Source organism: Alosa sapidissima, chromosome 11, assembly GCF_018492685.1.
Source record: "Alosa sapidissima isolate fAloSap1 chromosome 11, fAloSap1.pri, whole genome shotgun sequence".
Classification (NCBI taxonomy): Eukaryota; Metazoa; Chordata; class Actinopteri; order Clupeiformes; family Clupeidae; genus Alosa; species Alosa sapidissima.
In genome coordinates, this window is record NC_055967.1 from 20,168,941 (window position 1) to 20,196,440 (window position 27,500).

General features: G+C 42.6%; 1 protein-coding gene across 1 annotated transcript in view; it reads left to right on the forward strand.

Annotated features, from left to right (window-relative positions):
- The window catches only part of cdh13 (cadherin 13, H-cadherin (heart)), a 450,477-nt gene that overhangs the window by 146,824 nt on the left and 276,153 nt on the right, over window positions 1-27,500 (forward strand). Inside the window, exon 4 of the mRNA XM_042110513.1 lies at window positions 23,440-23,553. Within this exon, the coding sequence (XP_041966447.1) occupies window positions 23,440-23,553 (114 nt within the window). The remainder of the gene's footprint in view (window positions 1-23,439; window positions 23,554-27,500) is intronic.

Consider the following 27,500-nt stretch of genomic DNA (forward strand, 5'->3'; position numbering starts at 1 on the left):
GTGGCCATAGTGATATACAGTACTGTGAAGTATTTAAATAATTTTCAGTACATTGCAGGGATGTGAAAACTAATCCTGTCGTCTCAGCCTGCCAATTTAGGAGATATTCATGCAAACCACCTGCAGAGAGTAGAGTGTCTTTGACACATCTTCTGCGCGCTGATTTCAGCTCTGTGAAGTGAGACGGAGAGACAAGCACACCTGGAAATGGGACAGATAAAATAATGAAGTGAGAGAAAGAAATAAAAAGAACAAAGGTGGAGAAGAAGTAGCTAAAAAGAAAAAAAAAACAGAAACTTGATGAGTCTATGAGTCTCTTTTCTTATGCTTTCCTGACCAGCTGCCATTAGTTTACTGTCCTCTAGACTACTCCGTATTAACAGTGCTACAATCCTGGCTCAGGGCAAGGCCACACGCGGAGTAGCGAGTTTCAATTTCAATTTAATTTTATTTAAATTAAAGTTAGTCAGATGTAGAGAATAGAATATGGTGTTTAAGGCCACCTGAGGTGTACTGTATGTTACAAGAGGTGGGATGGTTCCATATCTGGTATGATAATGCATTAATCCTATTTAAGTTGAGGTCAGGACTCTGTGCAGGCCAGTCAAGTTCATCCACACTAAACTCTGCCATCCATGTCTTTATGGACCTTGCTTTGTGCACTGGTGCACAGTCATTTTGGAACAGGAAGGGGCCATCTCCAAACTGTAGTGTTCCCACAAAGTTGGGAGCATGGAATTGTCCATAATCTCTTGGTATACTGAATCATTCAGAGTTCCTTTCACTGGAACTAAGGGGCCAAGCCCAGCTCCTGAAAAACAACCCCACAGCATAATCCCCCCTCCACCAAACACTTGGCACAATGCAGTCAGGCAAGTACAACAGAGTTTGGTGTGAATGAACCTGACTGGCCTGACATCAACCCTAGAGAATACATTTAGATGACACACACACACACACACACACACACACACACACACACACACACACACACACACACACACACACACACACCTGTGTCCCTGCAGGAGTTCTGGGTAATGGATCATGCTTCTGGACTTCTTCTGTGTGGTCTCCCTGTGGACCCAACAGGATTCCCACACTGACTGCTTTGAGAAAACACAGCTCTGGCCATGAACACACACACACACACACACACACACACACACACACACACACACACACACACACACACACACACACACACACACACACGCCACACGCTCTGAGGAAAGAGAGGTCAAGTCCCATTTAGGTCTGCCCAAATCCGCTTTCTTGTTGTAAACCAGTGTCCTTAGAGAGAACATCCAGTGCAGAGCTCATCCAAGCTTCTGCAGAGAAGATAGAGAGAGATATAGGGAGAGAGAGAGAGAGAGAGAGAGAGAGAGAGAGAGAGAGAGAGAGAGAGAGAGAGAGTTATGAGATGCTGAGCCTAGTCTGAGGGCTGGAGATTAAACTGAAGCAGTAGCTATCCTGTAATTGCAATCAGTCCCCACTCGCCAGGAAAAGACCTTGGGCCTTGTTAGTGTAAAACGTCTGCATGCTAAAGAATTTTAAGGTAGTTTTGTGTGTGTGTGTGTGTCTGTGTGTGTGTGTGTGTGTGTGTGTGTGTGTGTGTGTGTGTGTGTGTGTGTGTGTGTGTGTTTTGTGTGTTTGTCCCAGGCCTCTGCTACAGTCAGGTTCAGTGTGGTATTGTGTAGTGTGCTACAGTGCAGTGTGGTGTGTTTTTTGTTTTTAACTCACAGAGCTGAGCAGATGTGGTAATTGTTGGAGCGCAGGAGGAACACAGCTGATGAATAGAGGTCATTACTAGCAAGACAACGATTGGGAGAATAATTCATACGCCTTTTTCTTTCCGATCAATACAGGAATTAATGCCTGAATGGATTTCAATTTGAAAGTGCAATGCGCCAAAGATGTGGATACTTTTGAAGAGCTATTTCCTCCTATTGTGTTGTGTTATGGGTTTATCTCTACAAGTAGGCTAACTTATAGCCTTTTATCTCAGGAGAGGACCATCTAGGAGAAGACTGGAACATTGAAATGCTTTTGATCGGACCTGGTCAGCAACAGAGAATTAAAAAAATTAGAAATACAAACCACCAGTCTATGATATGTATTTTCATATTGTTTTATTTTATATTTTCATAGATAACATAATATTACAAGTTTGCATCTAATCGTATCATTTTATATTATTTTGTGAGAGAAAAAAATGTGCACGTCAGATTTCTTAATTCTTTGAAGACAGACCTGTAGCCTGACACCTTGAAAACACGTCAGCATCAGTCTGTGCACTGTGTGATATTGTACTCTGCACAAGAACAATGGATGATTTCAAGAACCAACTTCTGCAGTCGTCTGTATTCTCAAATTGAGTCTTTATGACACTAATAAAGTGACAGATGGTCTCACTGTAGCATCACATTGGGTAGTGACCATTTCTTTTCTCTAAGAAATACAGAGAAATACTATTATGCATCTGTTCATTCTGCAGTGATATTATGTCATTTCTCTTTCAAACTTCATCTCATCACCTTTTTTTTTAAATTATTTTCAGTGTCTGGGTTTAGTATCATCTCCCATCTTTATTATGTTCTGCAGCGGTCCTAAAACCTTCTCCATGCCTTCCCATTTCCTCACACATACCTGACTAAAATTATCAATGTCACTCTTCAAAAGCTGCAGTCTACTGAATAAAACCAGAAGAGCACTCTGAGACCACAGACCTCAACCAAGGCCATATGCTGTCTTGAAAGTGAAAAAACATTTGTGTCGCTGATACCCGTGGTAGTAAAGGGTCAGTATTTGACCTTTTGCCATGAGCGACTTAGCGATGCTCTGAGAAATGTAGTTGATCCTTAGTTGTGACACCCAAGTCACACACAGTAGCTTGGGTCAGTGAAGAAGAGCCGAGCTGGATGCTGATCTTTTGGGGGAGTAGCTGTATTAGTGTGGAATACCAAGAGCTCCATTTTGGAGAGATTACAGTTTTTTCTGAATGCTTAAACACATTTTTTGTAACTATGGCTTTTTTTGCAAAACTCTACACACAAATGGCAAAACCACTCACTGAGTTCGCAAAACTAAAAGCACAAACACTGCTTTGCACTCAGTTTGCAATTTTGTAACACACACTTTGCACAACTGTAGGCACAATGGCTATTATTTACACTATTTTGCCAACTCTCTGGCACACTTTCTCATGTGAAAACTGTTTTAGATAATTAGTTCACTTTGCAATCAGCCTAAGCACTATAAATAAGCCACAGGTAATGTACAATGGGTACGATGGAGTGAGCAGGAAGAGTGAGAAGAGAAAAAAACAGACAAAAAACAGTCTACATGTGGGGATATTGTCATGTCAGGCCTGGATACGTCATTCCAGAATATATTTTTCCCGGTGCCTTGGACTAGGACATTGCATGTGATGTAGACACAATTTTGAGAGAGACGACCCGATGTAGACTGATTTGTTTTGTCTCAGTGAAATGCTATTTTGTGTTTTGACTTGGAAAAACACACTTGTGTTTGTTTTGATGTGTGTAAATACAACACTAGTACTTGAAGTTGGGATCCCTGTATGTTTACAGAACTATGACAAAAGTATGACCTCAAACTGACATAGTCTACCTTGTGCACAGAGAAAGCAAAAGCCAGATGTGTTTTTTATTCATACCATCAGTGTGTTGTTGGCACATTGTGTGCTTACTATTGTGATGGCTTGTGTTTACTGTTAGATACGAAAACACCATTTTTACGAAGGTGTGAAGAGTTAAGCAAGGTGTGTTAGCTTTTGCAAGAGAACTACAGTGTTTTGCTGATTGGGTGAGAGGTTTTGCCATTTGTGTGTAGAGTTTTGCAAAAAAAGCCATAGTTACAAAAAATGTGCTTAAGCAATCAGAAAAAACTGTAAGCTGAGGGTGTCGATCTTTCATTCAGACTGATAAACCCCTGTGGCATGTAGAAATCCTTACAGAAACAGTAGTCATCAGGTGTACTATGTTTTTTTATTTTTTTTATTCTGACACACACTGTTATTATTTACTTTTTCCCCCTCCTCACATCTCCCTCTCCCAACCATGGCAATTGTTGATGATAATTGCAACATCTATTCCATGTCTCCTACAGTCTCTCACTGTTACCCCCCCCCCCCCCCCCCCCCCCATACACTTTTACTGTCTTTTGTATTTTTCTTCTCCTCTTTTCTCTGTCTTTTTATCTTCTATCAATATGTGTGTATTGGAGATCAGTAGCTCAGTGAGCCTGACCACTGTGTCAGTAGGCCAGCCATTATCTGCTGGTCATCAATCTCATCAGATGGTCTCACTGTTAGTAGCAGCCTGCCCAGCTTTCATTGCCACTTTCTGTCCACGCTGATGTACTGTAATCAATACTTCTCAGAATCATAATATACCATGCAATCTTTTCTTTTGTGTATATTTCTATCTTTCTTTCTTTCTTTCTTTCTTCTCATTTTGCTATCTCTAACTAGCTCGCGCGCGCACACACACACACACACACACACGCACACACACACGCACACACACATACAGTACACACACACACACACACACACACGCACACACACACACACACACACACACACACACACACACGCTCACATTCACTCACACTTCCACTCACTTGATTTCTCACTCTCACACTCTCCGTCAGGTCCTTTCCAGGCCTGTGTCCATCACAAGATTACAGACACTATAGTACTTGCTGTAATGGCCATCGACAATCACTTGTCCTCCATCTACCGCCTTTGAGAAAATTACCACCAATAATCACTCAATAATCACTCAAACCACCCATATAATACTACTTTAGGGTCTATAAAGACATCTTCAATGTCATTAGAAGCATCACACAGTAATTGTAGACAACATCAGTCTTTATTGTAATATCAAGCCATTTCTCTCTGAAGGCTTTGGAAGCTCCAGTCAGCTAACTGTAGTGTCTGGTTTCTTCATCACTGTACTCTAGACTGGGAAATAGACAGTGTTGCTTTGTTATGTTCATTAGTGGCATGCAACTTACAGTTTTTTTCTGATTGCTTAAGCACATTTTTTGTAACTATGGCTTTTTTTGCAAAACTAACTACACACAAATAGGAAAACCTTTCACCCAATCAGCAAAACATTGTAGTTCTCTTGTAAAAGCTAACACACCTTGCTTAACTCTTCACACCTTCGTAAAAATGGTGTTTTCGTATCAAACAGTAAACACAAGCCATCACAATAGTACAAACTACACACTGATGGTATGAATTAAAAACACATCTGGCTTTTGCTTTCTCTGTGCACAAGGTAGACTATGTCAGTTTGAGGTCATACTTTTGTCATAGTTCTGTAAACATACAGGGATCCCAACTTCAAGTATTAGTGTTTATTTACACACATCAAAACAAACACAAGTGTGTTTTTCCAAGTCAAAACACAAAATAGCATTTCACTGAGACAAAACAAATCAGTCTACATCGGGTCGTCTCTCTCAAAATTCTGTCTACATCACATGCAATGTACTATTCCAAGGCACCGGGAAAAATATATTCTGGAATGACGTATCCAGGCCTGACATGACAATATCCCCACATGTAGACTGATTTTTTGTCTGTTTTTTTCTCTTCTCACTCTTCCTGCTCACTCCATCATACCCATTGTACATTACCTGTGGCTTATTTATAGTGCTTAGGCTGATTGCAAAGTGAACTAATTATCTAAAACAGTTTTCACATGAGAAAGTGTGCCAGAGAGTTGGCAAAATAGTGTAAATAATAGCCATTGTGCCTACAGTTGTGCAAAGTGTGTGTTACAAAATTGCAAACTGAGTGCAAAGCAGTGTTTGTGCTTTTAGTTTTGCGAACTCAGTGAGTGGTTTTGCCATTTGTGTGTAGAGTTTTGCAAAAAAAGCCATAGTTACAAAAAATGTGTTTAAGCATTCAGAAAAAACTGTAAGCCCAAATCACACCCAAGATTCGCAACGAGATGAGCAGCAACTTCATGCAACATTCTAAAACCTTGCAACTGTGACCAGACATGTGAATGCTTTGCGACGTCTTGTAACGACGTGCAACATCTAATTCACACTGCTGTAACCTCCTTTCTGTAACGGTTTCGTGTCATTGCGAATCTTTAAACAGACGATCTGACGGGTTTTAGAAGATTACAGTTTTTTCTGAATGCTTAAACACATTTTTTGTAACTATGGCTTTTTTTGCAAAACTCTACACACAAATGGCAAAACCACTCACTGAGTTTCCAAAACTAAAAGCACAAACACTGCTTTGCACTCAGTTTGCAATTTTGTAACACACACTTTGCACAACTGTAGGCACAATGGCTATTATTTACACTATTTTGCCAACTCTCTGGCACACTTTCTCATGTGAAAACTGTTTTAGATAATTAGTTCACTTTGCAATCAGCCTAAGCACTATAAATAAGCCACAGGTAATGTACAATGGGTATGATGGAGTGAGCAGGAAGAGTGAGAAGAGAAAAAAACAGACAAAAAATCAGTCTACATGTGGGGATATTGTCATGTCAGGCCTGGATACGTCATTCCAGAATATATTTTTCCCGGTGCCTTGGACTAGGACATTGCATGTGATGTAGACAGAATTTTGAGAGAGACGACCCGATGTAGACTGATTTGTTTTGTCTCAGTGAAATGCTATTTTGTGTTTTGACTTGGAAAAACACACTTGTGTTTGTTTTGATGTGTGTAAATAAACACTAATACTTGAAGTTGGGATCCCTGTATGTTTACAGAACTATGACAAAAGTATGACCTCAAACTGACATAGTCTACCTTGTGCACAGAGAAAGCAAAAGCCAGATGTGTTTTTTATTCATACCATCAGTGTGTTGTTGGCACATTGTGTGCTTACTATTGTGATGGCTTGTGTTTACTGTTAGATACGAAAACACCATTTTTACGAAGGTGTGAAGAGTTAAGCAAGGTGTGTTAGCTTTTGCAAGAGAACTACAATGTTTTGCTGATTGGGTGAGAGGTTTTGCCATTTGTGTGTAGAGTTTTGCAAAAAAAGCCATAGTTACAAAAAATGTGCTTAAGCAATCAGAAAAAAACGTAATACTTGAAGTTGGGATCCCTGTATGTTTACAGAACTATGACAAAAGTATGACCTCAAACTGACATAGTCTACCTTGTGCACAGAGAAAGCAAAAGCCAGATGTGTTTTTTATTCATACCATCAGTGTGTTGTTGGCACATTGTGTGCTTACTATTGTGATGGCTTGTGTTTACTGTTAGATACGAAAACACCATTTTTACGAAGGTGTGAAGAGTTAAGCAAGGTGTGTTAGCTTTTGCAAGAGAACTACAATGTTTTGCTGATTGGGTGAGAGGTTTTGCCATTTGTGTGTAGAGTTTTGCAAAAAAAGCCATAGTTACAAAAAATGTGCTTAAGCAATCAGAAAAAACTGTAAATACAACCCGAAACTAAAAAACAGACCAGGTCTCTACTGGAGACCTGCCTTTAACCCAAACCTGTAGCCACGCCAGGCGTTTAAAAGAGACAGGCGTCTCTTAGGGACTCGGCGATTATTTGAAGTTTTACGGTAATTATCTAAAACAGTTTTCACATGAGAAAGTGTGCCAGAGAGTTGGCAAAATAGTGAAAATAATAGCCATACATGTGTATAGATTTACTAGGAGTGTGTTGATCAATTGGAAATTGAGTGTAACGCATGAGTTGTGTTTACAGTTCTGCAAAAAGAGTGCTGTACAGGGATTTGTGCCTACAGTTGTGCAAAGTGTGTGTTACAAAATTGCAAACTGAGTACAAGGCAGTGTTTGTGCTTTTAGTTTTGCGAACTCAGTGAGTGGTTTTGCTATACGTATTAATAGTTTTAGAAATTGTGTTATAAGAATCACAGTTCTGTTTAAGCATTCAGACAAAATGTAATAACCAACATATTCATTTATACATGATCTGCTGTAATTTCCCATCCATGTGTGACATAAACATAGGAATTGTTGGAGCTGCCTGAGGCATCATCTGTCTCTTGTGGATCTATTGCCACATTTTTACACTGCATCTATTTGAGGATGGCAACACCATGCAATTGTAACTGAACAGATGTCTCTTGAAGACACTGATGGCAGATGTCTATCAGGGAAACTGACGCAATTAGGGGATTTAGGTTTATAGTAATTAATCTGCATAGGTGGGGCCAATGAGCCAATAAGCCTGTGAGATTGTGGTGGTGCTAAGCATCATGTGATAATGTTAGGCCGTGATGTGTGTGTGTGTGTGCATGCAGGCATTGCGGATGCTTGGCCTTCTCCCTTTGAAAAGTTGGGCCGTGTTGGCATCTGCATCTGGTGGTGCTGACGGCATGTAGTTGCAGAGAGGGTGTAGGAGGAGGTGGTGGTGGTGGCGTTGGAGATTTATTAGTGATGCGCACGGCTTCCATCCATCTGTCACTGTCTCGCCTCTTCCTCCTCCTCCTCTCCTCCTTCTGTTTGCCGCCTCCTCCTCCTCCTCTTCTCCTCCCCCATGCCCGACCGCAGCAGCCTCTGAATGAGATGAGAACACCAGAATGAGTAATGGCACTTTTCAGTGTTGTAGTCAGGGAACCAAAAAAGAGTGTGGTTGTGGCTGGGGAGGCGTGTGTGTGTGTGTGTGTGTGTGTGTGTGTGTGTGTGTGCGTGTGCGTGTGCGTGTGTGTGTGTGTGTGCGCGTGCGTGTGTGTGTGTGTGTGTGTGTATGTGTGTGTGTGTGTGCGTGTGTGTGTGTGTGTAGGGGGTGGGGGGAAGAGAGACTCGACAAGGACAGGACATTGCTGTGGCAGTAATTCTGTAATTCTGGGGGCCGATAACAGCATGTCAGGGGGGACAAAAACAAGTCCCTTTTCTGTGGCCATCACCAGCGTGTCACCTCTGCTCCACGCATGGCCCAGTCAGTGCCCCTCAGCTGACAGCGTGCTAATGCCTGTTAGCAACCTTGCAGAGCTGCACATGTGTACTTTGGGGAGGCAACACACTTGCTCTTATCTGCTGTCCAGATTGCTCCTTAGCCCAACCAAAGGCAGCAGACCAATAAAGACAGGATGTTTTGGTCAGGTTTGATTGTCATAACACTGTGTTGAAACAGCAATCAGCAGCCATGTCACTGATGCATCGAATTTGAACTCAAAATCGAACTCCCACCATCCACCAGAATTGTCAGTCAGTCTGTGTCTTCATAGTTTGTTTGTCCCATTTCACAGGGCTCTCAAGTCTCACGCGTTGACCATGTGACACACGCAAATGACACGGGTGATCTCACAAGTAGTAGTAAGTTGCACAACCCACCCCCTGCTCTGGCACAAATGTCACTCCAAGCTGAGATCAAAACTTGAGAGCCCTGGTGTTGTACAGTGGAGCATGTGGTGAGCAGACAATCCCCCCAACACAGAGACAGGCCTGTCTGTCATAAGGGAGAGCCCCACAGTGCAGAATATAGCAAGACTACTTGAAGTGAAGTAAAGTATAGTGGAACCCCTGTATTCGCAGGGGATATGGAACACACCACAGACTATAGCCAACACCATAGCTCAAATGAATGGGTTTCTGATGGTTGTACTGGATGGAGCAATGACGAGGGGTAAATATAAATGTCTATATTTATTCCTACTCTCCTGTCTTCCATCCTCCTCTTTAAGAGTCTTAGGCTACATTTATACGGTGACGATTAAAAGAGAAGACGCAGAAGTGGCGTCTCGACTTTTTTTTATTCGCGTTTAGACGAGCATTCTCAGGGGGAAATCTTTGTTTATATGAAGACGCAAGAGTATGTGATATTCGATGGGATATGCATTCCAGACCACTGGGTGGTGGTGTGATAGAACCCCGGTACGTCACGCGCAGACATTCTAATTTGACAGTTTAGCCAGAGAGGTAGGCTAATCAAGGATCTTTGGTTTAGTCGTTTAGATGGAGACGCAACCCCTGATCGTCTTCAAAACTCTACACTCTGGAAGGAGTCTTCAGATTTTTGCGTCTTCAAGCCCCGATGGCGGGGTCGCCGTGTAAACGAAAGGCACTTATGATAAAATATTTTGTCGTCTTCCTTCGCAATCGTTCTCGTATAAACGGCCCCTTAGCCCCTCCATTGTATAACAATGTGAGTCCACAGTAAAGTAAAGTAAAGTAAAGTAAAGTAAAGTAAAGTAAAGTAAAGTAAAGTAAAATTTCTCAGACAATGATGCTACTGCTACTCGGGTCAGCTAATCTTTGCATTAGGAGAAAGAGATGAAGGCATCCAAAAAGTTTGCAGATCAAAACAAATATCAACACATGCCGATGTGTTGCTTCTTTTCCCTAGTGTGTCAGTGTGGTCAGCACAGTAGGCATAATCCCATCTGAAACAAACGACGCAACAAGCAAGGATGCAAATATTAGCCTCCACACACACACACACACACGCACACACACACACACACACACACACACACACACACAGAGAAAGAGAGAGAAAGAGAGAGAGAAAGCGGCATACACACAAACTCAAAAACCTCCATATCATTATGCACACTTTCACTTAGCCACTTTTTCCCTCAAGTAAACACACACACACACACACACACACACACACACAGACACACACACACACACACACACACACACACACACACACAGAGCCAATCTCTCTCCTGGCTCGGTGTTGTCAGCCATTTTGCTGGCTGAGTATTGCTGGATATTACTGTAATGAGTGCAGAGGTAGAGGAGAGAGAGAAAGAGACAGAGGGGGAGAGAGAGAGGGGGGGAGGTGTCGTGCCATGTTGGCGTGGCAGTAATTTATGAACAGGAAGCATTAAAGATTCATAAGGGATGGCGCCGTGGTTGTCGCCAGTCTCCAGTAAACGCAATGCATCACCTGAGATGAGGAGAGGAGAGTAGAGGAGAGGAAAGAGAAAAGATGAGGAGAGGAAAGAGAGAAGGAAAGGAAAGAGAGAAGGAGAGAGCAAACACCTTTCTGCATCAACTTTCTTTCATCCCCCTCATTCCTTCTTTTCAATTTTTCCTCCCTCTTTCTCCCCCCCTCTCTCTCTCTCCACCTCTCTCTCTCTCTCCACCTCTCTCTCTCTCACACACCCTTGGGATACAGCAGTGCATCAGATGGGAAGTGCACTCATCAATATCTGCAGCTTTAGCACTTCATCCTTTACTCATGACTGAAGGAGCCATCTTTCACTCTATCCATCTCTCATTTGCTCTCTTTCTCTCACTCTATCCATCTCTCCTTTGCTCTCTTTCTCTCACTCTATCTATCTCTCTATCCATCTCTCCTTTGCTCTCTTTCTCTCACTCTATCCATCTCTCCTTTGCTCTCTTTCTCTCACTCTATCTATCTCTCTATCCATCTCTCCTTTGCTCTCTTTCTCTCACTCTATCCATCTCTCCTTTGCTCTCTTTCTCTCACTCTATCTATCTCTCCTTTGCTCTCTTTCTATCTCTCTATCCATCTATCCTTTGCTCTCTTTCTCTCACTCTATCCATCTCTCCCTTGCTCTCTTTCTCACACTCCTTCTGTCTTTCTTTATCATTCCATTTCACTCTTTCCTTCCCTCTCCTCCCAATGCCCCCTCTCTCTCTCACACTTCCTCTCTCTCTCTCTCTCTCTCTCTCTCTCTCTCTCTCTCTCTCTCTCTCTCTCTCTCTCTCTCTCTCTCTCTGTGTCTCTCACTCTCTCCCCTCTCTGCCTCTCTCTCTATCCCCCCATTTCTCAAGTTGTTGAGGGGACGAAGTGACGGAGAGTCTCATCGTTCGCAGTAATGCCCGTCATCCTTCTCTCTCTCTGCGTGTGGAGCGAACAGCCCTGCCCCTGGTGTGGGAAACAACATAAACTCTCATTACTGCCAGCGGGGGCATATTTCACTTCGCCGGCTTCCCCGGATAAAGCAACAGTCAAGGTGAAGCCACGAAGAGATGGATGCCATCGCGTCTTGCAGAGTGACACGGACAATGACCAGGGAGTGCCTACTGCCCGCTGTTGGCCCTCTTTATATTTCTCTCTCTCTCTCTCTCTGTCTTTCCCTCTCTCTCTCTCTTTTTCTGTCATTCTGACGCAGCATGTCATAAAGTCATCAGAAGCGACTGAGAGATGGCCGCGATGTTGCGTTGTGATTGGGCTAACAGCCTTGGAGACATCCACCAGTCAGTCTCAAACACACACACACACACACACACACACCTCAGTGTGCTGCCACGGGTCATTAGTGGAGCAGAGTGTGCTTAGATACGGTCTGTTTGCAGCATTATGGCACTGTGTGTGTGTGTGTGTGTGTGTGTGTGTGTGTGTGTGTGTGTGTGTGTGTGTGCAATGTTTCTGCTTTCTGGTATGGAACCTCGCCTTTGGCCAAGTTTGATTTTTGCCCATAATTGTCCATGGATCCTGACTTTTGTTTACGCTGTCGTCCCTCCTATCCGAGCCCTCAGTCCCCAGCACGGCCCTGGGCAGTGGCCTCCCTGGTGTGGCTTGTCTGGGAGCTGTGCTGAGCCGGGGGCCAGTGTGGAGGACGAGACAAAAGAGACCTGTGTCTCCACATGCAAATGAGCCTCTCCCCTGGCTCCTGACTCACCACTGACCACTGACACGGCCATGGCTGCAGCTGCCGCCGCCTTGTCTCGTCTTGTCTTGTTTGGTTTTGTCTTGTTTTGGTTTTGTCTCTCTCTTGTGTCCTGTGTTGTATTGTGACGTGATGTGTGTGTGTGTGTGTGTGTGTGTGTGTGTGTGTGTGTGTGTGTGTGTGTGTGTGTTTTATTCGTCTCAGTAATGCCATTTTAGCTGGCAGACAATAAAGGCTTGTCATGGTTCCAGTGCGCTCTATTCCCACTGGACACTCAGACCACTGTCGGGCTGTCTCCAGAAACAGCAGCTCATGAGCATAGTATGGTAGTGATAGGGAGAGAGGGACAGAGAGAGACAGAGAGGAGGGAAGGGGAAATGAGAGAGAGGTTGATACCAAGGGATTGATAAGCAAGAGAGACAGAGAGAGAAATGTAAGAGGGAGAGGAGGAGGAGGAGAGTGAATGCTAAAGCAAAATAGAAAGAGATAGAGAGGGAATAAAGAGAGAGGAGGAGAAGGAGAGAGGATGGGCAGAAAGGTTGAAATGAAAGAGTGTATGGATAAGATTCAGAGTGAGAGAGCAGGGGGCTGAGGGACAGGAGCCCCCCTGAGGGACAGAACGAGAGGAGCTAGAGAGCAGAGGGAGAAAGGATGCATGGATAAAGGGATAGAGGGGTGAAGAGATGGAATGAGGAAGATGGGGTTTCTCATCTCAGACATGCTGTTCTGTTTGCCCCAGCCCCATGTGATATTACTCTCTCTCTCTCTCTCTCTCTCTCTCTCTCTCTCTCTCTCTCTCTCTCTCTCTCTATCTCTCTCTGTTTCCTTCTGTCTCCCTCTCTCTCTATGACTGTTCCAAACTCACTTTCTCTGTCCTTCTTTCCCTCTTTCTCTCTCTCTCTCACTCTCTCTCTCTGATTCCCTCTCTCTCTATGACTGTTCCAAACTCACTTCCTCTGTCCTTCTTTCCCTCTTTCTCTCTCTCTCTCTCTCTCTCTCTCTCTATCTCTCTGTTTCCTTCTGTCTCCCTCTCTCTATATGACTGTTCCAAACTCACTTTCTCTGTCCTTCTTTCCCTCTTTCTCTCTCTCTCTCTATCTCTCTCTCTCTCTCTCTGTTTCCTTCTGTCTCCCTCTCTCTCTATGACTGTTCCAAACTCACTCTCTCTGCCCTTCTCTCCCTCTCTCCCCCTCCCGGTTTGTCCCTACCCCCTTGCCATGCCAAGCGTTTCCTCTCCGAAGACCACGGTGCTAATGAGAACAGATGCATGCTGGGATTTGTGTGGTGGCCCGTTGTGGGCCCCTCTGCTTGGCCGTCTGGCTGTGTACTCGTGGTCGGCTGGGTCGGCGGGAGAGTGCTGCGCCGCAGTCTGCCTTGCCTTGCCGCTGAGACACATGCCTGCGGTGATAAGTATATTTCAGCGTTATTTCCACCGAGCCGTGAGCCAACACCTTTAGTGTGTCAGGCAGACTTTCAGTACAGCCTCCGAAATGGAAAGAAAGAGCTGGATGCCCAGGGGACTCTGCAAGAGCTCCACTTGCACACCTGCACATTATATAGGCCCAGGGGACCTTCATATCTGGCAGTCATGTCGGCCCAGCACCTCTGTGTGTGGACTCATCCTGGTCGCACTGGTGGTCCATGAAGACATTGTCAGTGGTCCGTGTCCATGCATTTATGATGTCGTTTTAATGTGGTTATCACTATTTTTTGAATCAGTGATGGACCTCGGGTTGCGTTCTTAGTCAGAATAGTGGTCCTTGGATTACATTCAGTTAAAAAACCCTTGTACTAAGGGAAAAGTTAACCCATAGATATAAAAGCCCTGTACTTATGGAATAGTTATCTCATAGATATAAAAATCCTGTAGGCCTACTGAGGGAATAGTTAACCCATAGATATAAAAGCCCTGTACTGAGGGAATAGTTAACCCATAGATATAAAAGCCCTGTACTAATAGAATAGTTAACCCCTAGATATAAAAGCCCTGTACTGAGGGAATAGTTAACCCCTAGATATAAAAGCCCTGTACTGAGGGAATAGTTATCTCATAGATATACAAGCCCTGTAGGCCTACTGAGGGAATAGTTAACCCCTAGATATAAAAGCCCTGTACTAAGGGAATAGTTAACCCCTAGATCTGTCTGCCATAGAGGTGAAGGTGAACACAGCACTCAGATGAAAGAGATTGGAAATAAGGGAGGATATGGGAGGGGAGACAGACCCAAGAGGAAATGTAGCTAACAAAATGAATAAAATTCAATTTTCTCCGGGAGGCATTAAGTATGATAAATGCTTACGGTTCCCATATTTATCAAAAACAACACTGGCTCTCATCCAAAGATGTTTTATATACAGATATTGAAGTACCCATCATCTTCCCTCAGCTTTTAAATGGTAAAGTTTATATCTAATGGATGTGCATATGACACAGTAAAACTTCCAACACATTCTTAATAGCACACATAGCCCTGATTTCATTGTAGTACATTTTTAATATGGCACAGTGGAACTGTTTTATCATGATTATGTTATAATGTGCCTGATCATCATCTCTCTCCCACTAATAAGCAAGTCATAGCAGTTTAGTCTAGGGAATGTGTCTGTTGTGTTTGTGCATTACTTGTGTTTTGCTTTGGTATCCTTGAAGAAAATATCTTTCTCATCCAAAGAGACACACTCAGTTGTGCTCATTCATTACTGCAGCTAGACACATGGACAGGCGGATTCCACGGAGGGTTAAATATCACCTGACTTCTGAAGTGGGTGTGAGTGTTTCTGTTTTGAACAGAAAAGCTAAACTAGCAGTACATGCTAAAAGCTATCCCTTATACTGTAGGTTAGGTATAGGTTATAGGTTCTGCAAGGAAAATAATCTGTATAGGTCGCCACTGTACTTTGCCGGGAAGAAAGTGGCAAGCTATCCTGTCAGTTATCGTGTATGATGATGACTATTAAGGAGAGGGCAAGTGACCTCCTATTGTTGCTAAATCCAACCCTGTTTAAATCAGCTTTCACAGACAACAGCAGTATAATTCATATCAACGGTCTGTACAGTATGTACACTTGGAAGACAACATGACAAGCCCCTTGTAAAAATCTACATGCATACAAATGCATATAGCCTAACATGTACAGTATGTCCCCCTGCTATGCGTGGATGCCTATATGCAATATGACTGTCTGAATAAGAGCAAAGGTGCAGCACATGCACTTGGCACAAATATGTCTGTAGATACCTTTGAACAGCAGAAAGCTGTTTTGATCATGTTGTTATCGTGCTGAGGTTGCCTTAGAAACTACAGAAACGCAGGAAGTGCGATTGGTGCTCTGTTTTCTCAGATTCTTGGTGGTGTTGCTAGAGCGCATTATCAGTGTTTAACTGGAGGAAGACATGAAGGCAACAAGGCCATCCAGGTGGTAGCACATTAGCAGATATTTAGACAGAATGAGGTGGTTGGTGGCAACTAGACAAGTGCAGCTAGTCTGGGTACTTTTTGCAGCATATTTTCTATTGCTTTTTGAACCATCAACACACATGACCCTAGGACACTGCCGCAGTCAAGTATTGATATTCATGTCATGTCTGTGGGTTTTTGTGTAATAAGTAATATTTAACACACACACACACACACACACACACACACACTCTCTCTCTCTCTCTCTTTCTATCTCTTTCTCTCTCTGGGCCCTATCTTGCACTCCAGCGCAATTGACTTTCACTCCTTCACTTTTTCTATGACCATCATGGTCTACTACCATATCAATCCCCACGTGATCACCAAGTACAACATGTGTTGTGCAACACACATACAAGATCTAAACATGCGACAAACTGATTATCAGTAGGCTACAGAATATCTCATTGTTATTATATATCCAAAAGAGAACTGTTTAGATCAACTCCCTGCGGCCTGCTCACAGCTTTCATCCTTAGCCTCTCCTGTCTGCTGGCCACCGCTTTCCTTAACACATATAAACAGTGTATAAAACCTAACCGCACCTACACTATGTAATTGTTTGTAGATCTTAGTGTTAATATTTCCTGCTTACTCTTTTAGCACCAAACAAGTGCCTGTCTGTGTGCTGTGTGTCCTTTCCTTTTCCTATAGTGTCTCTTTGAATAAAATAAAATCCTAGTTTCATTATGATAGTATCAGGGTTCTCAGATGAAACTACATTTATTGAACTAAAAATATGAAATAATAGAATGTAAAAACAATACTAACCAACTAAAAACAAATTCAAATACTAGCATGTACTACATGCTAGTATTTGAATTTGTTTTTAGTTGGTTAGTATTGTTTTTACATTCTACTACTAGGCTACTTGGCTCTATTTATGTTTCACTTATGTTATGTAGGCTTAGCTACATCAGACCCTCTTGTGCATAATATAAAAACAACACAGGATCTGTGCCTAATTTCAAAAGGGCACAATAATTTATTCAAGATAAAATGAGAATGGACACCTAGGCTATGGAGTTCATCTCCTTAGAAATGACAATCGATTTTACTTCACCACAATGTAAAGCTTGATTTAAATAGAGAATTATCTTGCTAACTAACCTTGGTAACTAACCAAGGTCCACTTTACTAGCCTCAGTGGGCAAGTAGGTAAGTAGCCAGTAATTCAATAGTATGAAGACGTGACATGAGCTATGAAAAAACAAAACAAGTTAATAAATGAAGGTTGTAAAATAGCACATTTTCAACAAGCTAGATGTCTGCTAGGAACTTACATTTACCCATGCACGTCAGCAGCAAACCGAATTAGCCTACTGGAGGAATTTACCTAGCATTTTGGCATTCAACGTTGACAGCTTGAGAAGTTGAAGTCGTTCTCTATCTCCTTCTCCATTGCTTCTAGCGCCACGGTAGTTAAAAATGGTACGGTCCATTATATGGGTGTCTGAAATCGCGTTACATTAAAATGTTCCTACAGTGAAAATTGGAGTTGACTTGTATTGTAACTATAATGATATTTTTTCACAATATCAGAAAAATCATCTGACCCCCCCCCCCCAAAAAACGGATATTTCTGTCTCTTTCTGTCTCTACTGGGTCTTCATTGAGGGGGTATAGTACCCCCCAGTACCCCCTGTAATTCGAACTATGGCGTGTTCCGGCGCAAACGGTCCCTGTTGATATTTTGCAGTTTCAGAAAACAATTCCGCCACAGACCAGGAACCTCCTGGTCTAAAGTCAGTGGCGCAAATTCAGATGCTATTTTAACTCTTTCCCGACAGGGCCAAAATAGGCCAAAAATGACTCCTTTGATATTTCATTCAAAAATGATACTTTTATTAATTTCCGTCATCAGTACGTACGTACTGATTTCTCTATGGGCTGTCGGGAAAGAGTTGTGGGCGCATGCATGGCCACAGGCCTGCAGGAATGAATGCTATGCACACCGATCTACAGACACTCTGTGCACAGATGGAACGCTTTAACATCAGCCTATAAGCATTATTCCAGCTGCAATTTCTGTAGTTGAGTCCATTCATTGTTATTCTCTCTCCTGCTCAAACAAAAGTTGTGCGTGCATTAAGTTGATGATAACGTGTTTACAAACTCTACTTTACATAAAATATTGTGAATAGCCTACTGTCATGCAGTTAATGGGATACTGTGCAGAGTTGGAAAGGTAGGTCAACTTGGAAACTGTTTCTCGTTGTTGAGTTGCCTGATGGTAAGGTACAGCCGTAGCTTACACCTGCAGGAGCATTTGCTTGGGCACCTGTGTTGCGCAATGCACTTTGCTCCTCTCATCTATACGACGCAGTTCCCATTTCTCCAAACCATACATAATTACAAGGACAAATATTGCTACACGAGGGAAATCAGTGTGGTGTTCGATGTGAAAAAATAGGTATAAATCTAGCGTACACATTTCCACGAATCACGGATGTGTTGATGACATAAATTAGAAAATATTAGAGGACTTAATGAGACATGATGTTGAACTGCATGCCGATGCCATTTAACCCAAATGCCCCAGCAGCAGCACGGGAGAGGAGAGCTTATCTGACAGATCTGCATTGTCTATAGTGAGGTAATGTTAGATTATTCAGTGAGAGTGATTCCAAAACATCGGAAAGTGACATTTCTGTATTACATTTTGTCAAGAGGAAAAATCAATAGCAAACTGTTCCCAGCTGTGAACCGTTCCTGGCTGCGCCTGGCAAATCCGCCATCATAATAGCAATCCGCTATGGAACAAGCGTGCCTGTTGTTAAAGGGAATGTGAGATAACGCTCTGATTGGTTTATTGCACGTTACGCCCAAACCACACCCATGAGTAATGTAGCTACTACAGACCACCCCATTTTAGATTTGCGTCGGGCGCAACAGTCATTATCCCGCCGGTAAAATAGCAACAGCGCCCAAAATCCGCCCACAAAGCGACTTGCGCAAAGTCAATTGCGCTGGAGTGCAAGATAGAGCCCTCTGTCTCTCTGTTTCTCTCTCTCTCTCTCTCTCTCACACACACACACACAAACACACACACACACATACACACATACACACATTTTAATGCTTTTATTTGGACCTTAACCCTCTAGGTGCCACGGTCGACAAGATGCGGTACTGAATAAAACGGCCGATTTAGTCAAATAGGGTGTCATATTTCGTTCAACCTCCACTCCACTAGATGGCAGACATGTCATACGTCATCCCCGAGTCGAAAAAACGACATGCTTTAAACAAAACTTTCTAGCTACAGGGGCATTGAATCAGTGCGTGAAATACCGGAGCTAGTGTGTGTGTGAGCCACTTTGTCAGAGCGATTGTCAACGTCAGCGGGTATTTGCATTAGATTATCGTCTAATGGCATCAAAAAAGTTTACCTGAAATGAAGTGTTGGGTCTTCTATTCGCGGACCCTGATTCTGAAGGGGAATATCTGCCTTCAGAAAATGACGGTGATTCGTTTAGTGAGGCTTCAGATGCGTCCCTGCCTTGCAATGATGTAGCTGGACAAAGTGAGAGTTTACTCCATAGTTTAGCTTACACCAAGCACAAACGTTGAATCGTTTGCCCAATGTCACTGGTGGGAATAATGTTTCACGGGTTCAGAGTGTTCATCGGGAAGTTAGCAGGGTGTTAGTGGTGTGGCGAAACGAGGCTGGAGGTAGCCTAATATCCATAGCGCTAGCTTCTGTCTTCTGAACGTGTGCCTCTCGTGGAGTCGACAAATATAGCTATTGTTATTGTGTTTGGAATGAGCGTTTTAATTAACGATGGATTGTAATTTACCCCTTATTTAAGATGTGGAGTGGAGACTTTGTAATCCACCGCTCTTTCTCCATACAGTCAGCGAATGTCTGATGTGATGTCACACAGGAAGTGAACCTCAGCCGTCATGGTAACGTGCGCAGGAAAATAATTACTTTTTTTTTTAGGCAACGAAAACTTTGAGGAACGAAATAAAAATTGTTCTGTTCCAGAACATAAAAAATAATAACGTTTCCGGTTTTGTTCCTGTTCCCTGTAAAATACAAAAAGTTCCCGGTTTTCGTTTTCGTTCCTTGAACCGGTTCAAAGCCCTGACAAAAACAACAAAAAGAAAACAAATACTAACATTGTCTCTTGTCTTGTCTCGTCATCTCACTCCTGATCTGTGCCTTGCCGTGGCAAGTGAGCTTTTGAACTAAACAGGTCTTGTCTACTTGTGTTTGTGTGTCATCTGAATAATATATATGTGCCCCATACATGGAATCAGAGTGCCTACTGTATGTAGTAAATGGAAAATCTCTACAGCAAAAGGCCAGCCTACCGCTACATGCATTTGGTTTGTTTCTGCCATTTATTAATAATGATTTATACTGTTTGTTTACTACTTACTATTTACCTGAGCATTCAGTATTGTCCAATATAGCATACAGAAGGTGAGGGACATTTTGGGGGAAAAGAAGTGGTGCATTTTATCATTCAAACATGCAACTTTTCATGAAAATTCTATAATCCAAGATGGCCGCCACCATATGACGTCATAATATGCAAATTAGATATAAACATTTAATCTCTACATAAACTTTGGGTCATCCTTAATATTTCTCTAATTTACAGAAAGTCTCTATCTCTTATCACTTTTAAGATATAGCCTTTTGAAATGAAGATGTCAAAATCGAACGTTTCGAAAAAAAAACCTCTGGCGCCTAAAGGGTTAACACAGGAAAAGATTCACAGATCCAAACACTGAAGGAAGTATGTTACACACTTAGGCAGGTCTGATCAAACACAGAAACCATGGTTTTTATTCTTTCTGCACTGTATGATTATGGGTAAACATAGCATCACCATTCCACATGGATACTGTACTACCTATTATTGCAGAAATTGAGCAGTACTTTGCAAGTGTTTTTGCAATTGGCTTGCTTAGTCCACACAGACACTCTGTGGTACAGAAAGCATCACAAAAGTAGTCCAGGAAAACAGCCATTTAATAGGCAATAAAGATAAAGATTTATATTAAAGATTAATGATAAATATGTGCGTGACCAATGGGCATAACATTTCTTTTGTGGCTTTTAAAATCTTGTAAGTTACTCCATTACTCCATCGGAGCCACTCGCTTTATTATTCGGCAGGGATTATTTTTTACCTCGGTGTCTGTAAAGGCCTGCATTTGTGGATCGCACCCTGCGGGGTTAAGAGGCCAGGGCCTTGTAATAGGGCGAGATCACACACACACACACACACACACACACACACACACACACACACACACACACACACACACAGTGATAAATACACAGTGATGTGAATGCACCCAGACAGAGGTGAATGTGTTAAGCCTAATTCATTCAGCCACTGTGTCCCCACAATGGTGTGAATGATGTAATTTGCTCTGTCACTTAACCCAATGCCCATAATATCATCAGTGGCAGCAAATACACAAGAGCAGACAGTGGCTATGATATGTGATGAGATCAGTGGAGAGGAGGAGAGAAGAGAAGAGGAGAGGAGAGAAGAGAATAGAGGAGAGGAGAGGACAGATGAGAAGAGGAGAGGAGAGAAGAGAGGAGGAGAGGAGAGAAGGGGAAAGAAGAGAGGAGGAGAAAGGAGAGGAGAGAAGACAGAAAATGAAAGAGGAGAGGAGAACAGAAGAGTGGAGACAAGGGCAGATTGTGTGTAATAGAGAAAGTGGGTTGGAGTAAGAAAGGAATAAAGGAAGTAAATATAGTCAATCAATGAGGACAATAAAACAAGGTATGTAAGCAAACAGAGGAATCCAGTGGACAGGAGAGATGTCTGGATAAAAAAAGAAATGGCACATCTCAACCAATTTTCCACAGTATTGAAGGACACGACTATCCACCCATTCACCACCCACATTCACATACACACACACATACACACAGACACACGCACACACACACACACATACAAACACACTAAACACATACACATACAAACACACTAAACACAATGGCTCTTGTTCATTTATGATTGGATTTTGTTTGTATAAAGCCTTTGCTGTCTCAACGTATTGTATGGCTGTGAAGATAGACCTCTATTTACCAGTATATGTGCTGACAAAACGTCCAGTCTGGCAATGCCATCAGTGCTCAGAACAATGTGAGGAATTGTGAGACGGAATGAGTCCTGCTTTCTCTCGTCCAAAGACCACGCGTCTCGTTTTCGGCCTTTTTTCTATCGTTCCACTTTTCTTTTGTCCTGAGTTCATCAGTGCAGTCCATCTGTGTGAGGAACGCCGTTAAAACAATCTCCAGTCAATCACGAGGACCAAGGGCATCACACAATGCCCAATCGAAGGGGACATTATTAACACAGTTCAACTTCTTTATTCTCTCTCGTTCACTCCATTTTCTCCTTCTCCTTCCTCCTCTTTTTGCTTCTTCTTCTACTTCATTTGTTCTGAAGTCCGAGGTGGCATTTTAATTTGACTTCTGTCTGAGCTAAGATCCAATCACAGTGTGAGAGGGCAGAGCAAGGCTACGTGGTCAGCAGGCTCGTGCTTAATGAGTCTGGCTAATGAGTGAGATCGCTCTCCGTGTGTGTGTGTGTGTGTGTGTGTGTGTGTGTGTGTGTGTGTGTGTGTCAGGGTCTGAATGAAGGGGCCCCTGGAACGAGGGTCAGCTGCACTCCTGCGTGGTGACTTGTGTCGTTATGTTCCGGCCATGCTCAGTGCTGCTTAGTGTTCTTATGCTCCCTGCGCAGTCGCCAGCCCCCCATCTCCCCAAGGCCTGTCACGAAAAGATCACTTGAATATCATCGCCACTGCTCCATTCACATTTGGCAAGGGGATTCAGGCAGGCCAGTTCATTCAGTTGTTACTTGTGTGTGTGTGTGTGTGTGTGTGTGTGTGTGTGTGTGTGTGTGTGTTTGTATGTATGCGTGTGTCGGGGCTACTTATTATACAAAAACCCACAGACCACCCAAAAGTTGACATGAATATCAATACTTGAATGGGTCCGTTCCATGTGGCTGTATCCTAGGGGCATGTATGAGATGGATTTGGCACTCAACAGAAAGGTCTGGGGTCACAGCTCACAGCTGTATGGGTGAAACAAGTGACCAGGAGCTGTTCAGTGGGTGGGCCAAATGCATGCTGGGATTTAAGAAGGCATGTTTTTGTGTTCTTATTTTACTACACTTTAGCTATTGCTTTTTGACTATTGACTGTTGGTGTGTGTTGGTGTGTGTGTGTGTGTCTGTGATTGTTTACACTCCTTCGTATGTATTTCTGTGTGTGAATACAGTGTAGTTTAGTATATTGGTTCATTCTGTTCACTACACTGTTCGTGTTGATCTAAATATTGTGTGTGTGTGTGTGTGTGTGTGTGTGTGTGTGTGTGTGTGTGTGTGTGTGTGCGCTCACTTCTGCAGGAGATTGTTGCCGTGGACCAAGAGCCGGCCTCCAGACTAAGGAGATCCCTTCTGGCCCCTCCCATGTATGTGATTGAGAACCAGCGTTCCCCAATCCCACGCACCATCGGCAAGGTGAGTCCGCACTACCACAGGTTACATAATCTGCCATAAAACCAGGAAGGCGCTGGGGTAACTCTCAGTCAAACAGAGCATCCACTAACTTAGCATGAAGCTTTAGGCCAGCAGTTTGCGAAGTATATTCTTCTTATGTATTTATTAATTTGCATTAGATCATTATCATAATGGTAGCTTGCTTAATTGGCATTAAGCTAATTTAACACATAGGTAGTTGGGTGACCTTTTCCCATTCCTGCAGATTATAATTGTTGTGGTATGTTCACATTGATATTTTGAGCAAAATGTTTTTCTAAAGAACTTTAATAATCAGTACAATAGGCAATATCATCCAATCAGAAGAACACATGGTTGCCCAGCAGCAGTGCTGAAAACGTTGCCCCATGTTTCATCACCTGAAGACATGGCAGAATGGCTTTTGGTTCCATGCTTTCTCACCATGCACTTGTGACAGATAGAGGGACTAATGCATCAGAACTATTAATGAAAAGAAAAGAAAAAAAAAAAAAAAATTCCTAAGTGGTCTTATTAAGTCTGAGGGTCCTTGTTGTGCTTGTTGTGATCACAGCATTTGATTAAAGAAATAGTCTGTGTCTAACACGTTGTGTGTAGGATAACACAAGTGTGTCTGATGAGGCTCGATGAACAGCCCTCTCAAGTATCACCTGAAGATCCTCTCCGAGCTGAAGTAATTCCTGCTAACGATGGGCCAGAGAATATTTGATATGCCCTCATATCGTCTGAAGACCTATCTGTACCAGCTCCCTGGAGACCTGCTGTATACTTGAAATTCCCCTATGGATCACTTGAATTTCCCCTAGGGATCAATAAAGTATATCTATCTATCTATCTATCTATCTATCTTAACCGGTGATGTGACTGTAGAGTAAAGCTATTATGGCTAATCACTGTAACACCGTAACCTCCCAGCAACAGTATCATATATTCTGAAATTGAATTCCCCCAACATTGTGGTTAATGATAAAAGCATAGTTCTTAGTTGTAATGGTTATGCAGAGACTGCGATCTGGAATGGCGCGGATGATAGATGGTATTTTAGTTAAAATGCCTTAATGACTCGGTTGCATTGGCATCAAGAGAATCACTGATTTGCTGGACTGGCTACAGTTGATGAAAGCTGAAGTCCTGCCCAATCTAAGCCCCGACCACGCATAGCTATCCTTCAAGTGTATGTTCTTCTCTATTGTGATTGTGGGGTCGCAGGATGGCTCACTGTAAGCCTTGAGTTACTGCTGCAAGGATGCCTTCTGCTTTGTACATGCCCAGCGTCGGATCCCTGGGGAGGTCTTCTGACATTATTCACAGAACGCCAGGCTGCTGCTAGCCTTTGTTCTGTGGTTTGCGAGTGTCCCGTCCACTTTTAAGAGTGTGTTTGAAAATCTCTGGGTCCTCTCAAGCATACTTGAAAGTGTGTGGGCTTTTGTACATAAGACTGTGTGTGTGTGTGTGTGTGTGTGTGTGTGTGTGTGTGTGTGTGTGTGTGTGTGCGTGTGTGTGTGTGTGTGTGTGTGCGCGCGCACGCGTGTGTACATTTGTGTGTGTGTGTGTGTGTGACTGGTTGTAATCATGACAGTGTGACTGTGTCAGTTTCTATTGGTATGTATGTGTGTGTGCATGTGTGTGAAACTTTGTGGGTTAGTGTGTGTGTGTGTGTGTCTGCACGTGCGTTTGTGCATATGAGTGCATATGTATGGTTTGTATGTGTGTGTGTGTGTGTGTGTGTGTGTGTGTGTGTGTGTGTGTGTGTGTGTTTGTGTGTGTGTGTGTGTGTGTGTGTGACTGGTTGTAATTATGACAGTGTGACTGTGTCAGTTTCTATGTGTATATATGTGTGTGTGCATGTGTGTGAAACTTTGTGTTAGTGTGTGTGTGTGTGTGTGTGTGTGTGTGTGTGTGTGTCATATAGAATATATATGTAACCAGGCAAAAAAGAGATGGCTTTGCAGATATCTGTGTCATCCCATGAGACCCTTTGAAAATTCAAAGCCTCAGGAATGAAAGAGAGCCATCACAGAGGGGCTGAACAGGCCACATAATTGCACACAGGAGAGATGAAGGCTTCTAAAGGGGGGGGGGGGGGGGCACTCTCTCTACTCCCCCTACACATGCGCCCGCACCCACACACACACACACACATACACACAGTGGATCTGCTCTGTGATAGGTAATTTTCCTGGAGACGAGAGCTGAAAGTTCAATGGTCAGGGATGCTAGTTCTTTCCCTGCCTCAGAGATACAGACACAGACAGACACACACACTGTAAAATAATATATTGTAATTTTACAGTAACTCACTGGCAGCCAGTTGGCAGTAAATTACTGCAACTGTGATTTACAGTAGTTATCATATTACTGTATTAGCATTTACAGTAACTTTGCACACTACTGTATCATAATTCACAGTAGTGCTCTATTACTGTATTATGATTTACAGTAGTACACATACTACTGTATCTTTATTTGCAGTACTTACTACTACTGTTTTATCATTTGCAGTAATGCTACTGCATTTATTACTACAATATTATTTTATATATTAAAAAACACACATTAACCAGTATGTATGTGAAATTATTATAATTTTATTAAGAAAACCTCATCAATACAAATATAATGGCAACCATAGACAAACTAACTGTAAAACAACATGACTGTCTTTATGGTATAATCCAACAAGTTCTGCACACACAGGGAAGGGCAGGGCATGCATTATATTAGCTAACCAAGGGATCGATGACAAATAATCTATTTTCCCTAAAATGTGATGTTCCTTTAAGGCCTGTGATGTGTTCAGAGCCGGACAGTAATGGAGTACATTTACTTGAGTACAATTTTAAGGGATCTGTACTTTACTCGACTATCATTTTTGGGGAGTACTCATGTCTTTACTCAAGTACATTTGAGAGGTAAATATTGTACTCTTTACTCCACTACATTTCTATCCATAACCGTGAGTACCAGTTACTTCTTCTAAAAAAAAGGAAAAAAGAAAAATCTCGAAAACCCTCAATTTGTTGTTTCCCTCTCAAACGTGATTGGATTGTGCTGGCACCACTGATTTGGACAGCCTATCAGCAATCACCTTCAGCTTTCCGCCAAAGTCAACTCCATGGTCAGATTTAGATAAGAGACGAAACCATGAACGAAACAATGGATGAAGACGCAGCAGGTCCATCCCGGGAATGTGCCAACCTATTTCAATTTAATGATAGTTTTCGCTTTGAGCAAAGGGTATCTGTACTTTTACTCAAGTAATAAAGCTGTGTACTCTGTCCGCCTCTGGATGTGTTACAGAGTTCATAATATGGCAGAATTAGCCTAATTACCAGTAATTCAGCCATTCAAAATCCACCAACTCTCTAATAAAAGGCACCACGACTGGGTTGAGGGCGACCGTCTTCCTTTGAACCTTCTTCCCTGTCTGGTGGCTGATTTGGGATTTGGCCTGACACTTGGAGCCTTCAGGATTAATCCTGAGAATGAATCTGCAGACATAAAGGGCCAATAGAATCAAACCAATGCTTACCACCAATTTTTAACATAATATTACAATAAAACTATTCATGGGTTTCATCAGGTCCCTTTCTACAGGTGTATTAATCAAGCACCATGCAGTCTACATTCATAATCATGGTGCTTTTTTATACACCTGTGGAAAGGGACCTGGTGAAACCCATGAATAGATGCAATTTGCAATTGCAGAGAGGTCATGCCGTTGCCTAGGATAGCTGAGCCATCAGAAGTCAGGTGCATTAATCAACTAGATAGCCTACGCAAATTGCAAAGCCAGAAAAAAAATGTGATGTGTCAATCAAAGTCAATTCAGAATCAAACTTTCCTCATGTAATTTTCACAGTGGCCATATGAGTTGAGTGGATGAAATAATAGGCCAAGCAGTCTTAAGGAATTGATGAGAGGCAAAT